This window comes from Notechis scutatus, chromosome 1 (assembly GCF_049901735.1).
Source record: "Notechis scutatus isolate UNSWTSFEM ecotype Mainland chromosome 1, rNotScu1.2, whole genome shotgun sequence".
NCBI classification, from domain to species: domain Eukaryota; kingdom Metazoa; phylum Chordata; class Lepidosauria; order Squamata; family Elapidae; genus Notechis; species Notechis scutatus.
Window position 1 is genome coordinate 179,552,056 of NC_142009.1, and position 12,599 is coordinate 179,564,654.

General features: G+C 37.3%; 1 protein-coding gene across 2 annotated transcripts in view; it reads right to left on the bottom strand.

The window, feature by feature from the left end:
* Positions 1 to 3,114: 3,114 nt before the first annotated feature.
* Positions 3,115 to 12,599, bottom strand: part of NAB1 (NGFI-A binding protein 1) — a 73,210-nt gene continuing 63,725 nt past the window's right edge. For both annotated transcript variants that reach the window (XM_026667997.2, XM_087949551.1), the window contains 3 exons: positions 8,606 to 8,747; positions 7,556 to 7,705; positions 3,115 to 6,125 (listed from right to left, as the gene is read on the bottom strand). In XM_026667997.2, coding sequence (XP_026523782.1) covers positions 6,034 to 6,125; positions 7,556 to 7,705; positions 8,606 to 8,747 — 384 coding nt within the window. In that variant the 3' untranslated portion in view covers positions 3,115 to 6,033. The remainder of the gene's footprint in view (positions 6,126 to 7,555; positions 7,706 to 8,605; positions 8,748 to 12,599) is intronic.

Consider the following 12,599-nt stretch of genomic DNA (forward strand, 5'->3'; position numbering starts at 1 on the left):
TCAAGCTGCTTTCAAAAAAGATGTTTTATGTTTTTATGTTTTGTGTTTGGTTTGTATGTTTGTTTTTTAAAAAATTAATAAATTTTTTGGGGAAAAAAAGAAGGTGGGAAGTTCTCAATTTACTAATACTTTTGCTGGGTATTTTGAATGGCTGGAACGTTTTTCTAATTGAACTATTTCAACAGGCCATACAAAAGGTTCACAATGTGGATCTACAGATTATTATCTCCATCTTGCAGCCCAGGAAACAAGGCTTGGAGAAAGCTCACAATCAAGATAAAGCGTCTATCTACAATAAAATGTATTAAAACAAAAAATATTAAAACCACAAATATTAAAACCAAAACCAAATCAAAACAAAATATGTGGCACTACCATACCTACTTTCACCATACAACCCACAACAAGTCCATCTCATTAATCTCACCCTATCCCAGTGCTTGAAAGGAGAGCCTTAAGAACTTTTCAGAAGTCAGGGATATGTGTGCGTGCCAAGAATCAGGGAGAAGAGTGGTCATAAGGCAGAGCTGCCACAGAAAGACATGCTTCCTAGGTCCCATAAGATGTCAGTCTTTAAAGGAGATAACTAAGATTGTGCCACCTTATCCAATCTAGTGTCAGGTTTCCAAGTGATGAAATCCATTTTAAAAGAAAAGAACAAAGTCCATCTTCAAAAAGATTTATTTTATTTAAGAAAGCATCAAATTGGCAAAGTCCATGATAATTCCGGATCTGGCCCAACCCGGAATTACCCCACAATATTAGAAGTTAGAAACACCTCCCAAAAGTCACATTCTCCAATAGAAGTAATTCAACGTTGCTTGATGTCATAAATCTCCACCTCCAGGGGCCCAAGCATGGACAGCTCGTTTCCCGTGGGAAAGATCACCTAGCCATAACATTCTCTATCTCCACTCCTCCCCCCTTAGGAATGTGTCAAGCCCGAAACCCTTCCCCCCATGACTGCCACAGAGAAAATAAGAAAAAGAATATATACTAAGACAAACTAAAATGGCTACACTTATGTCAATTTTGGGCTTGAAATCTAGCAGGATAGGCAGATGTCCTTAAGGAAAATGCAATCCCACAAATAATCTGGAACTCTGGTCATATAGGGCTTTAACCAGTACCTTGAATAGTGCCCAGGAGGAAACCGAGAGCCAGTGCAGCTCACTCAACAAGGGCATAACATTGGCACCCTTGACTGTGCCCGCCCCATATTTAGGACTATAGGTAGTCCTCAGTTTAGATCCATAATAGACCCTGCTAATCATACTTGTTAAGTTTTGATGGTTGTAAAACAGGTCTATCATATGACATGGGACACTGCAATTGGCCATAAATATGGCTGTGGGGCTAAACGCCTGGAGTTCAGTCAGGTGACCATGGGGACCCAACCATTGGAACTTTGAATGTGGATCATAAGTAGCCCCAAGGTAGGTCCATTATGAATCTGAACAGTCGCTAAGTGACCAGTCACAAGTCAAGGACTATCTGTGATTGTAACTTCCATGTGGTCTTTAAGGGCAGCCCCATGTAGTGTGTTGCAGCAATCCAAGAGCAGTAATAATCAAGCAGTATAAAGCAGCTTCCTCACACAACAGATATTTGGAATGATAGGAAGCAGAGGTTAGTAGATATGCTACGCTTGTCTCCTATAAACTGCGATTCTGGCCTCAGGCATAGCCGAGATGCTTTTCTTGAGAATATTTGACTGTCTATCCCTTAGTTGGATGCCAAAATGGCTTAAGCTAGCTGTATGGACAATTCTATAAAATGCTAGCATGCATAATTGTAGCACAACCTAGAATCGGGGAACCTGGAAGTCTATGGGAGGATCAAAGGGGAGCAGATAACAAAAGCAGTATGTCTCGTGAGACAAACTCTGCCCTGTTTGGACACACTTTGTGATGTTGCACATGGGTGAAAGGAGTGGAGTTTGTATTTCTCTGGCCTCTCAACATTTTGATGAAACTATTGGAGCCTCTGGATATCCCTGACCTTGCACACGAGATGTTGCTGATGGACAATCCACACCATTCTTCACCATTGGCAATGTATTCCCTGAGGTTGCGGAGTTACAGTTCACCAACTTCTGAAAGGCCAGTTCCCTTCTAGCAGAAGCATGGATTTGTGAGCAAATCTCTTGATGGTGTAAGGGACGTTAGATTCAGCTATTTTCTATGGGTTTTGTGTGTGCGTGTGTGTGTATGTATATGTGTATATACATACTTGTATTTTTAAAATAGTTTCACACACACACACATTACCAATTAAAGCAATTATTTTTTTAGTCTTTCATACACCTGAAGAATTGTGTTTTTAAAAGTATTAAATGAGAAGGTACATGCTGTTAGATATGCATGCTCATTGACCAGATAAAAATGCCAGGAGGTGAGAATTTTTAATGTATTATGAAAGATCAGAATAAGTTCATAGGAATAAAGAAAAATTAAATCAAATTGGAATGTGTTCATTTCTGCAGACAGGACCCTAGATTTTCTAGAAAGAATATCTAATAAAAGCTATACAATCTAATCTGTAATGTTAAGACTGAAAAGTGGTTTTTAGGGAACCTTTTGTCAGTAAAATGTACATAGAATGCTAAATGAGCTTGCTGTAAATCAAGCAATGGCAATTTAAAGTATAATTGTATCCATATTAAAAAGCCAGTAATCTAAATTATACCTATCAAATACTTTAAAGAAGTTTTCATTAATTCAGGCTATGATTAAGAAACATTGTGGACTGGATATTGGAAATGTGACTGCATATATGTGCATGTTACCAACAGCCAGGGAAATCTAGTAACATGTTCTTAATTTTTTTGTTTCTTTCATCAAAGCTGCATTATAATACCAATATTGAAACAAACAGTTCCATTTACCAGAAAATAGAATTTCTAAGATTCATCAATCTGGATATTGTAAGCAAATTGCTGTTCATTTGGGGGGGTGGGGTGTCATTTGGCAATTTAAATAAGCACCCCCATGAAATAGTGTTGCAAATTGCTGTTTGATGAAGGACATCAATTGTCTTCAATGATATTCTGCAATTCCTGAAACGTATGCAAATTGGTTCATTTAACCATTAAAAAAATAGACAAGGAAAAAGTTCACCAAAGCAATTTTTATTTTATAATCAACAAGGCACAAAAAAATTCAGAAAATAAGAATACAAATGCAGACAAACATGGATCACACTTCCTTTACCCTCCCCCCCAGATCTCTTTAATTACTACACCATCACCGTCAAAAAGTTTAAAAACAAGACATTTGGCTCTATTGCCATCAACTGATCTCTTCATTTTTAATTTCTACAAAGAACCTATCAACTTCAAAGGGTGAAAGGCTTTTTTTAAAATACAATCAAGTGGCTTCTAGAAAGTGGGATTATCATTCTCATCACCTTCAATCAGCTTGCTCAGGTGGAAAAATAACTTTAGTCCAACTCATCTGGAAGGCATTAGGTAGGGGAAGGCTGACTCAGCCTTTTCATATGTGCGTTCAGAGAAGCGCATGTTGAACTTATAACACACACTTCCTCCTGGAAGATAAATTTGAGGTTGAGGGAAGTGAGATTGCAGACAGGTCTCCATGTGCTTTCTGACTTTATAGACTTGAGTGGAGGGTTCTGAATATTTTAATCAAGTTCTTATTTCTATAATAGTATACATCAAATAGTAAAGAGTTGAGTGTTGGATTCCAACATTGCACTAATCCACAATATTGTTAGCTATGATTGGTTGAATACACTACAAATGTCTGGTTTCACAGATCACACTTAGCCATTTACCTACCGTTTACAAAGCACAATGGCTGTTCTCACAGACCACACAAAGACATAAATAAGCAAATCATGTAATAATGTAAAACAATGTGTGAACATAGTTACCATACTAAGCTGCTTAGGCCTGCTTTCATAGAAATAAACATGGCTCTATTCAATATACTGCAAATTTAAAACAAAACAAGAAAGCAAAGTAAACAGTCTATGTTTGGGGCATGAAATGATTTGCTCAACTGTTAAAAAAAGCAAATATCTCATTTTTAAAAATATCATAACTACATTAGGTCAATACAACTAAAAAGAAAGTTCTCTATTACATCACATTTTATTGGCTTTTATTGAACAAATGTCCTATTGGTAGTTATGTGTGCTTATTCTCCTGTTATTACTACTATACCTTGTGATATCACTAATATTGAGCAGTATATTTGGAAACATGGACATATATTAATGTCATTAATTCACACAATAATGAAACTGGCCATCTGAAGTCAAATGTAGTGTTTTGATCCATTAAATGCACATTCTTATTGGAATATATTTTGTCATCAAATGGTACAACTCAATTAAAAAAACATTTGCTTTAAAAAAACAAGTTTTCTTGCTGCAAAATAAGATGTGCTGATGTTTCTATCACTAAGCCTTTCCCCACAAATCAAATTAGATAATTACTAAAACATGTTTTACATTGAGCCCAATTGAAGAATGACAAGGTTCACCTCACACAACATTAACAACTTCAACATGGTATGTGGAATGATTCTGTAACTGCTAATATGTAGATCACAATCTTCGAATAATGAGGAGCAATATTGCATTATAGAAGATTAACAAGAATATGCGGCACTTCCATTACCAACACATACACCCCTGCACAACAAATCGACTGTAGGCAAATTCAGTTTTTTCTAAACCCAAGTAATCTTTCCAACTTAGTGCCCCCCAGAAATACTGGATTATGACTGCTATCATACACTAGGTTGGGGAAGATTGAACAAAATCTTATTTAATTGCATTAATATAACTTCAGAATTTATGTGCCCTGAATAGAGAGATCTTCTTATGCAAAACTAGATGTCATACTGGTAGCATATTTAATGTGCAGGAGCCTGGAATAGAAATGGATGTTACTTCACTACTGTGGACCAAATGGGGCACCATCATTCATACAAATGAAACCCTCCTTAAATAAATAATTACCCCAATTCTTCATTCATAGAAAACAAAATGTATCGGTTTGTGATAGGCAGGATATGATATATGAATGAAATCAATAAGATTGGTAAAGTTGATCCTATATCCTCCTCTACTAGTGGAATCCACTATTCCTCTTTTACTGATTATTACACAGCATGTAAATTCATTGGATTGCTTTTCTGGCATTATATTTATCGGAGATATTCCAACTTTTAAAGGGATTTTTTTTTTAAAGGAATGTTCAAAAACTGGTGACAACATTTGAAGTGTTATGCCACTCTTAATCTGAATGTCTACTCAAGCAATTTCCATGGTATGAATTTTTGTTTATTTCTTCCTTCCCTGTTTAGTTTATAGTATGAAACAATATTGTGTTTCTTCATCTCCCTAAATAGCAGACAAGCATACAGTGTAAATAAATACATTACAGATAGACATTCCTGAAGTCTCTGAGAATGTTATACACTGAGCATAAAATGCCTGTTATAATACAGTCAGCTCTTTTAAATGCTATATTCCTATAACATTTTATGGAATTGCTTTTTTTCCCCACTTTAAAAAATAAACATGTCAAACCTGCGGTTTAAGTGTCTTACACTATGTTCCCTCCCTGCACCTTTCTCTACCCATGACCCAAAGTAAGGTGTTTTTTTTTTTTAAAAAAATGAACTTGTAACTATTGAAAGTAGATACTGACATTTCAAGTAAAAATAATGGCAGCCACCTCTACTCAACATAATACATATTTTGACACTTGTTTAAAAACATTACGTTACTCACACGTATAATACATTCTTAAATAACAAGGCCCCACAGTATTACTTTGTGAGCCTTTCCCATGTAGAGGTCCCCTTTCTCAGGTTTGCACCCACTGCTTGTGCTGCAGTTTCACTTGTCTCTCAGCTCCTCACTTAGCGACTGTTCCAGTTCTTAGGCTTTGGCTATGAAATCCCTTTTTTTCAATGAGGCAACGCTGGTTATTAAGGCTTGATTTGTTTTCCATTCAAAGCTTTATTTGGAAAGAACTATTTTCCAACAGCAGAATGTCTATCTTGTATCTTCTGGCTCGGTTTTTATGACCTTCCGATCAAAGTTGTTGAAAGCCGAGTGAGGAAAATCTTTCAAAATACCAAGACCTTCTACAATAACAACAAAAGAAAATTAGTATTGTTGAAAAACAGTACAAATGGCCAATGTAACCAATGGCTAGTATATAAAACCATATAAGGTAGCATCTTATTTACTACACTGTAGTAGTGAAAAAAATGGAAGCTTATTAAAACCACCATGGTGAAGATACTTTGAGGGAAAAGGAGCAGAAACCTCTATGATCAAAGGGGTCACAGCACATTCTTAGAATCAGTGACCCTCAAAACATAGGCTTCAGGTCTTTGGAGAAACAAGCCCTGGTAGTGAAAACTGCAAATATCCAAACTTCTAACTTGGGGTCTTAAAATGGTTGGAAAGATTACAATGATAGTGAGATGTAAAGATGACAGTTCCAGATTCCTCCATAACCAGAGGCAGCTTAAGTTGTCTCATACTTTGTATTAAAAAAAAACAACAACTTTATTTATCCATTCCATTTATTTTTATAATTGCCCATCTCACATATATGACTCTGGGCAGCTCACAACCACCACCAAAATGCCATAAGCAAATGGCAAATAAAGAACAAATAAAACATAACTATATTAAAACAACTATAATCTGAAGCTAAGATAAACACAATACTACAAGTCAGATTTTCTGAGCTCTAAGCCTAGCTCCAATGGCATCAATTGAAGCAACATTTTAACAACTATTCAAAATAAAGTCAATCTTTCTACTCTCCATTAAGAGTTAACTAACCCTGTCTTGCTGGTTCTAACTTTCAAGAGTTATTTTGCTAGTGCATTTTCAATGCATGTAATGCTAGAAAAAGCAATCTTTTGAAAACAGTAGCATTGATATTGGATTTTTTAAGGTATGAAGCACCAGCAGATATAGGTATCTATTTGCTAACACTGGCAAACAAGGTCTGTCAATTAACAAAATATATACACTGTGCTGTCTAGCACAGCTGCCTGCTGGGCATAAAGGAAATCAGGGACAGTTCCTTCTAAATTCAGATAACATGGTCATCTGATACTGAGCATACAATAGCTCTTATATTTAAGGCTTGGAAATGCTTTTCTATACCTGCTAACATTTACTTAAACAAACCGAGTGAATGGTAAGGATGTCAGTTATAATATGCCTTTCCTTTCAGTACAGCCACTGATGCAAGTATGGGATGGAATCTTATAGTTCTGGAATTCCACACATTTTCCTGTTAAAAAGCTGACTCTGAGCATGCTAAGTATCAGTGGATGTGACATTACTTAGGTACTTATCAATCAGGTACAAAACTTCATTAAGCTACACAAGATTGTGGGAAAGAGACCTCTCTCACCACATGGATGGCAGTTAAATGGGAGTTGCAGTCCCAATCCAAACAAATCTAGCTATTTATAGGTTAATTAATTAATCAACATACACTTCCCAGAATATTCAAGATACAGCGTGAAGGAGAAAAAAAAATCCTTACCTGGCAATTGTGATTTTGCCTCACCACCAGCATATTGTCGGCTCAGATCACTGCAAAGGGATTTCACTCCAGGAGCTTCTCCATCTAATGAAATGTGTGACATGTGTCTGTTTGATAGACCTGATATACGGAGATTTAAAGGCCTTTCACCTAAAAGATATCAGCACAGATATAAATCACATGCATGTTATAACAGACATGGACCAACTCTACCTTCTAAGAGACAAGCCCACTGTAAAAAGTATCACATAGATATTATTTACACAAGTAATTTTTTTCTGCTTGCTTCTTTACAATGTAAGCCTTTCATCCATATGGTATGTTTGGCTCCAAACCACATTTTCAGTCATTTCATGATTCCATAGTTATCAAAAGCATGGGACCCACAAATCACCTGAAGCATTTGGGAGTAGGATGTGTGTATAAACACACAAAATAGGAACAACTGTGATTACTTTGCCTCCACAGCATTGTGAATAAATTAAATCATAAACTTCAGGAAACTTGTTTTTCCTAAGGCAAAGGTTGGACATAGGAAAGTCATTTGCGGTCTCTGAATCACCCTAAAAACTCCTTAAACCTCAGCAAATTTAATTCTCCATATGAAAGTATTTGTATACTGTATGAAATAATACTGTTATTGTCAGGAAAATAGGAGGTATTAGGCATGTTTGCTATCTTGAATTTTAAATAAAATGGTGGGATAATAGTAGTACCAATAGTAATGGGCATAGAAAGTCTGGATCTTGAATACCATTCATTGGCATTGACAAAAATCATTGTCAATCAATTGCAAAAGGCAGCTTTACTTGGAGTAGCTTACATCCTGGGAAAATATCCTTCACATCATGAAATAATTTCTGCCAATCCCAGGTTCTTGGGAAGGACTTGACAGGTGGATAAAAATGCCAAGTCCACTTTTAACTCTTCAATCAACCACAATCATCATCATCATCATCATCATAGTAACACTATCACATCAACCTCAAAATGCTAATTGTAAAAGAAACGTATTATGGCAAATACATGCCTGGAAAAGCAACACAGTACCTTGTCCATCCAGAGGATCTGGCGTCAGTCCATTGGGACTGCTTTCTTCTGAACTTTGCCTATAAAGACCTGTAGAGAGTCGTCTTTCCAAGCCAGCTTGGTTGCAAAGGAACTCCATTTGTTTGGCCATCATCTTTTCAGGCTGAAATGAACCAGAGATGTAGGCACATAGCAGAATGACTATACTGTACCACCAGCCCAACAAAAATAGTGAGCCTAAAAAACAGCACAGTCATGGCCAAGCTCTTTGAAAGATTAACAAGTAGCAGTGGAGACAGAATCTCTGCTGAGGATCTCCAAAACCAAGAGGAATCAAGGAATAAGCTCCAAAAGTTAGAACACGCAACCACTTTCAAACCTCCCTTTTGGTATCTCATAAACCTGTTAAAACAATGCTGTTTTTTTGCCATGCTTTTAACCAGGATTAAATGTTCCTAGAGGTCACCTGCCATGAATTGGTTGAATGTTAGTTGAATTTCTTTTCTGTTTCTATTCTCCCATTTTTACTGGGGAAGTGGGTTGAGGATTGAGAGAAAGTGACTAGGCCAAAGCCACCCAGCTGGCTTTGTGGTACTGGCACTGATAATTTCCCGGTTTCTAACCTTGTGCTTTAACCACTACATCAAAATGGCTTTACTTTGTTGCGTGTTACTTAAACTCTTCAGATTGGGGCGGGATACAAAACCTGTGAAGTTAAGAAGCAGCCATATGATAACTCTAAGTATATGCTATTGCACTAAAAAGATGCTTGTGCAATGAATTTAATAATAATAATCATAGGAAGTAAAACAAATAATAACTGAGCATCTAGAACAGTACAAAAATAACAAAATTTTCTTGCACTGAAGTTTGTTACAAAAAAAACCCCAGCTCCTACAAGTATTTTAAAAAATGCTCATACAGGTAGTCCTCAATTTAAGAGCACAATTGTGCCTAAAATTTATGTTGCTAAGTGAGAAATTTATTATTAAGTGAGTTTTGCCCCATTTTACAACTTTTCTTGCCACATTTGTTAAGTGAACCATTGCAGTTGTTGAATGAGTGACATGGATGTTAAGCAAATCTAGTTTCCCCTTTGAGTTTGTTTGTCACAAAAGGTGTTTGTGTGACCCGGGACACTACAACCGTCATAAATGTGACTCAGTTGTCAAGCATCCAAAATGTAAATCATATGACTACAGGGATGCTTTAACGATAATAACTGAAAAATGGTCATAAGTCATTTTTTTCAGTGCCGGTGTAACTTCAAACGGTCACTAACTGAACTGTCCTAAGTCGAGAATTACCTGTACTGTAGTATTAAATAAAAGCATCAGCACATTGGAAGAAACAAGCCAACTAATGGAATAGCATGACCACAGTTGTAACTGAATACTTTGGGTGCAAAATCAAACACGTGGGGTGGGTGGGGAAATCAAGCAGTGCACCACCAAAAGATCAGATTGGAAAACGTGATCAAGATGCTAAGGTCAGATGCAAGCAAGCAGGAACAGATGAAAGAAAAACTGAAGAATAAGAGGATCAAAGATTATCCAATCAAGAAATATCACCTAGAGATAAAATCAAGGGAACTCTGGAAATAATAAAGCAGCAAATAACAGCCATAGCCAAGAAAATCAGCAGATTGCACACTCAAGGCAGAATCTCAAATTTCAGTTGAATTGGAAATGTTTCTACGAATTCAACAACTGAGAGTGCAATAAATCAACCAACACCTGACAGAGAAGGAACAATGCAATTGTTTGTGCAGCTGAGCCCAAACAGCTGAGGGACAAGAGATCAGCTCCTAATCAACAAGATGATTTTGTTAAACTTTAATAGAAGGAAGAAGGGGTGGGATTCAACCGGTGTTACTACTAGTTCGGTGATTATGTTTTGCATGCGCATGCACACTTCGTGCACCTGTAAAAATCCTTAAGCGGTGCCGCTGAAAAGTGCTGCACGCAAGTGCGCAGCGTTTGAAAAGCCACTTTTTTCCTGCTTTTTCAACCTCAGCTGTGCCGCGCAAAGCAGCTGAGGTCGAAAAAGTAGGAAATAAAGGACAGGTAAGAGCCCGGGCAGGCAGGTGGGCCAAACAGCAGCAAACACCGAACTGGTTCGGTGTTTGCTGCTCTTCAGAGCTACTGGTTCTATAGAGCTGGGCAAACGGTAGCATCCCACCCGATTCGACTCCCTGCCACATGACTGGATAATCACATGCTAAGAAGTTAACAGGAGTCAGCAGAAACATCAGAAGTTTCGTGCAAAGTTCAGTAACACCATGGATCAATGATGATAGACTGGAAGAGGCTAACATTAATAAAGGAATTTTTTTTTAAAGGCTCACTATCACTATTGTTTGTAGTTATACTGATTCCTCTGTCAACAATATTGAACAATTCATGGCCTGGCTATGAAACATCAAAAACATCCGCTAGGTTACCTCCCCTCCTTTACACAGAAGATCCAAAATTGCATGGAAAAACAGTATCTGAAATGGAATTGCTGCTTAAAATTGTCCAAATATATAGCCAATATACCACAGTGGATTTTGGACTACAGAAAAGTACCACCCTTCCCATCAATAGAAGAAAATGGTGAAAACAGAAGGAATTAGGATGTCTTACGGAAATAACATCAACAGTGTGGATGAAGAAGATCACTACAAATATCTTGGCATTCTTCAAGCTAGCAACTGGGTGACCGTGAGAGTTCTAGTGTTGCCTGAGGCATGAAGCCAGCTAGGTGACTTGGAGCTAATCCTTTTCTCTCAGTCCTAGGAAGCAGGCAATGATAAAAACCACCTCTGAAAAACCTTGCTAAGAAAATTGTAGGGACTTATCTAGGCAGTTGCCAGGAGTTGGCAATGATTTGACAGCACAAAATAAATTAATAATAACACCACCACCACAGACTTAACAATTGTTGAAAAGAAAGTCAAATCGTCTGGATGGTGTATGCTAGAGCATCGAAAGACAGCAGAAGAGAAGAGAAGAGGACTGGATAAAATAACAAAATACAAAGATCTGCAAATAGAATTACTGTGTCAAGAAAAAGCAAAGATAGTATAATAGCAATAGGCACTTTGGCTGTAACTCAACAACATCTGGAGCACCACTTGAACACCACTGGCATTGATAAAATTCTCATCGGTCAATTACAAAAGGCAATTTTACTTGGAACAGCTTACATCCTGGGACAATATCTTTAATATGATTGAACAACCTCTGCCTATCCCAATTCCTTGGGAAGGGTTTGATAAATGGACAATAATGCCAAATCCAATCTAAACATCTAGCTGGCTGTGTGACCAAATCATCATGACAAGAACAACAATAATGATGATGTAAAATGAGATGCAACATTAAATCCCACATAAATGACAAATAAAACTGAAGAGATAAAATTCTTGGAAAATTAAATTAATTTGATGGCACTGAAAAGACAACCAGGGAGGAGAGGTCAGAAACTTTTCCTTGGAGATGCCCTAGATTTAATTATGAAAATAATAAAGGCAGAATAAAAATAAGTAAATAAATAAAATTCCACAACAGAGAAGTCTATACCAGCAGTGCGATCCTAACTGTTCCATTACTGATTCAGCAATCGTGCACATAACACACATGCACCTAATGCACGCGCAGCTTTCCCCACACCCGCTGAGGCCTGCAGTGCCAATCAGCTGAGAGAATAAAGAAGAGAAAGGCGCAGGGATGGATGGGAGGGCCAATCCTGCGCCTTTCTCTTCTTTCTCCTCCTCTCAGCTGATGTGGGAGGCTTTTTTTACTACCGGTTTGGCTAAACTGGTCCGAACCGGTAGCATACCACTACTGGTCTATACCAAAAGGAACTTTTCATTGCTAGCACCTGTTCAACCTCACCTACAAAGGCATTTGAAAAAATGCCTTCATGTGATCTGAAGTCATAGCTATGAATGGGAGGAAAAGAATCCTTCAAACACAAAGCTCTAAAGGGGACTGAGGAGCAGTAAGACAAGTTGTCTGCAGTAGCTTTC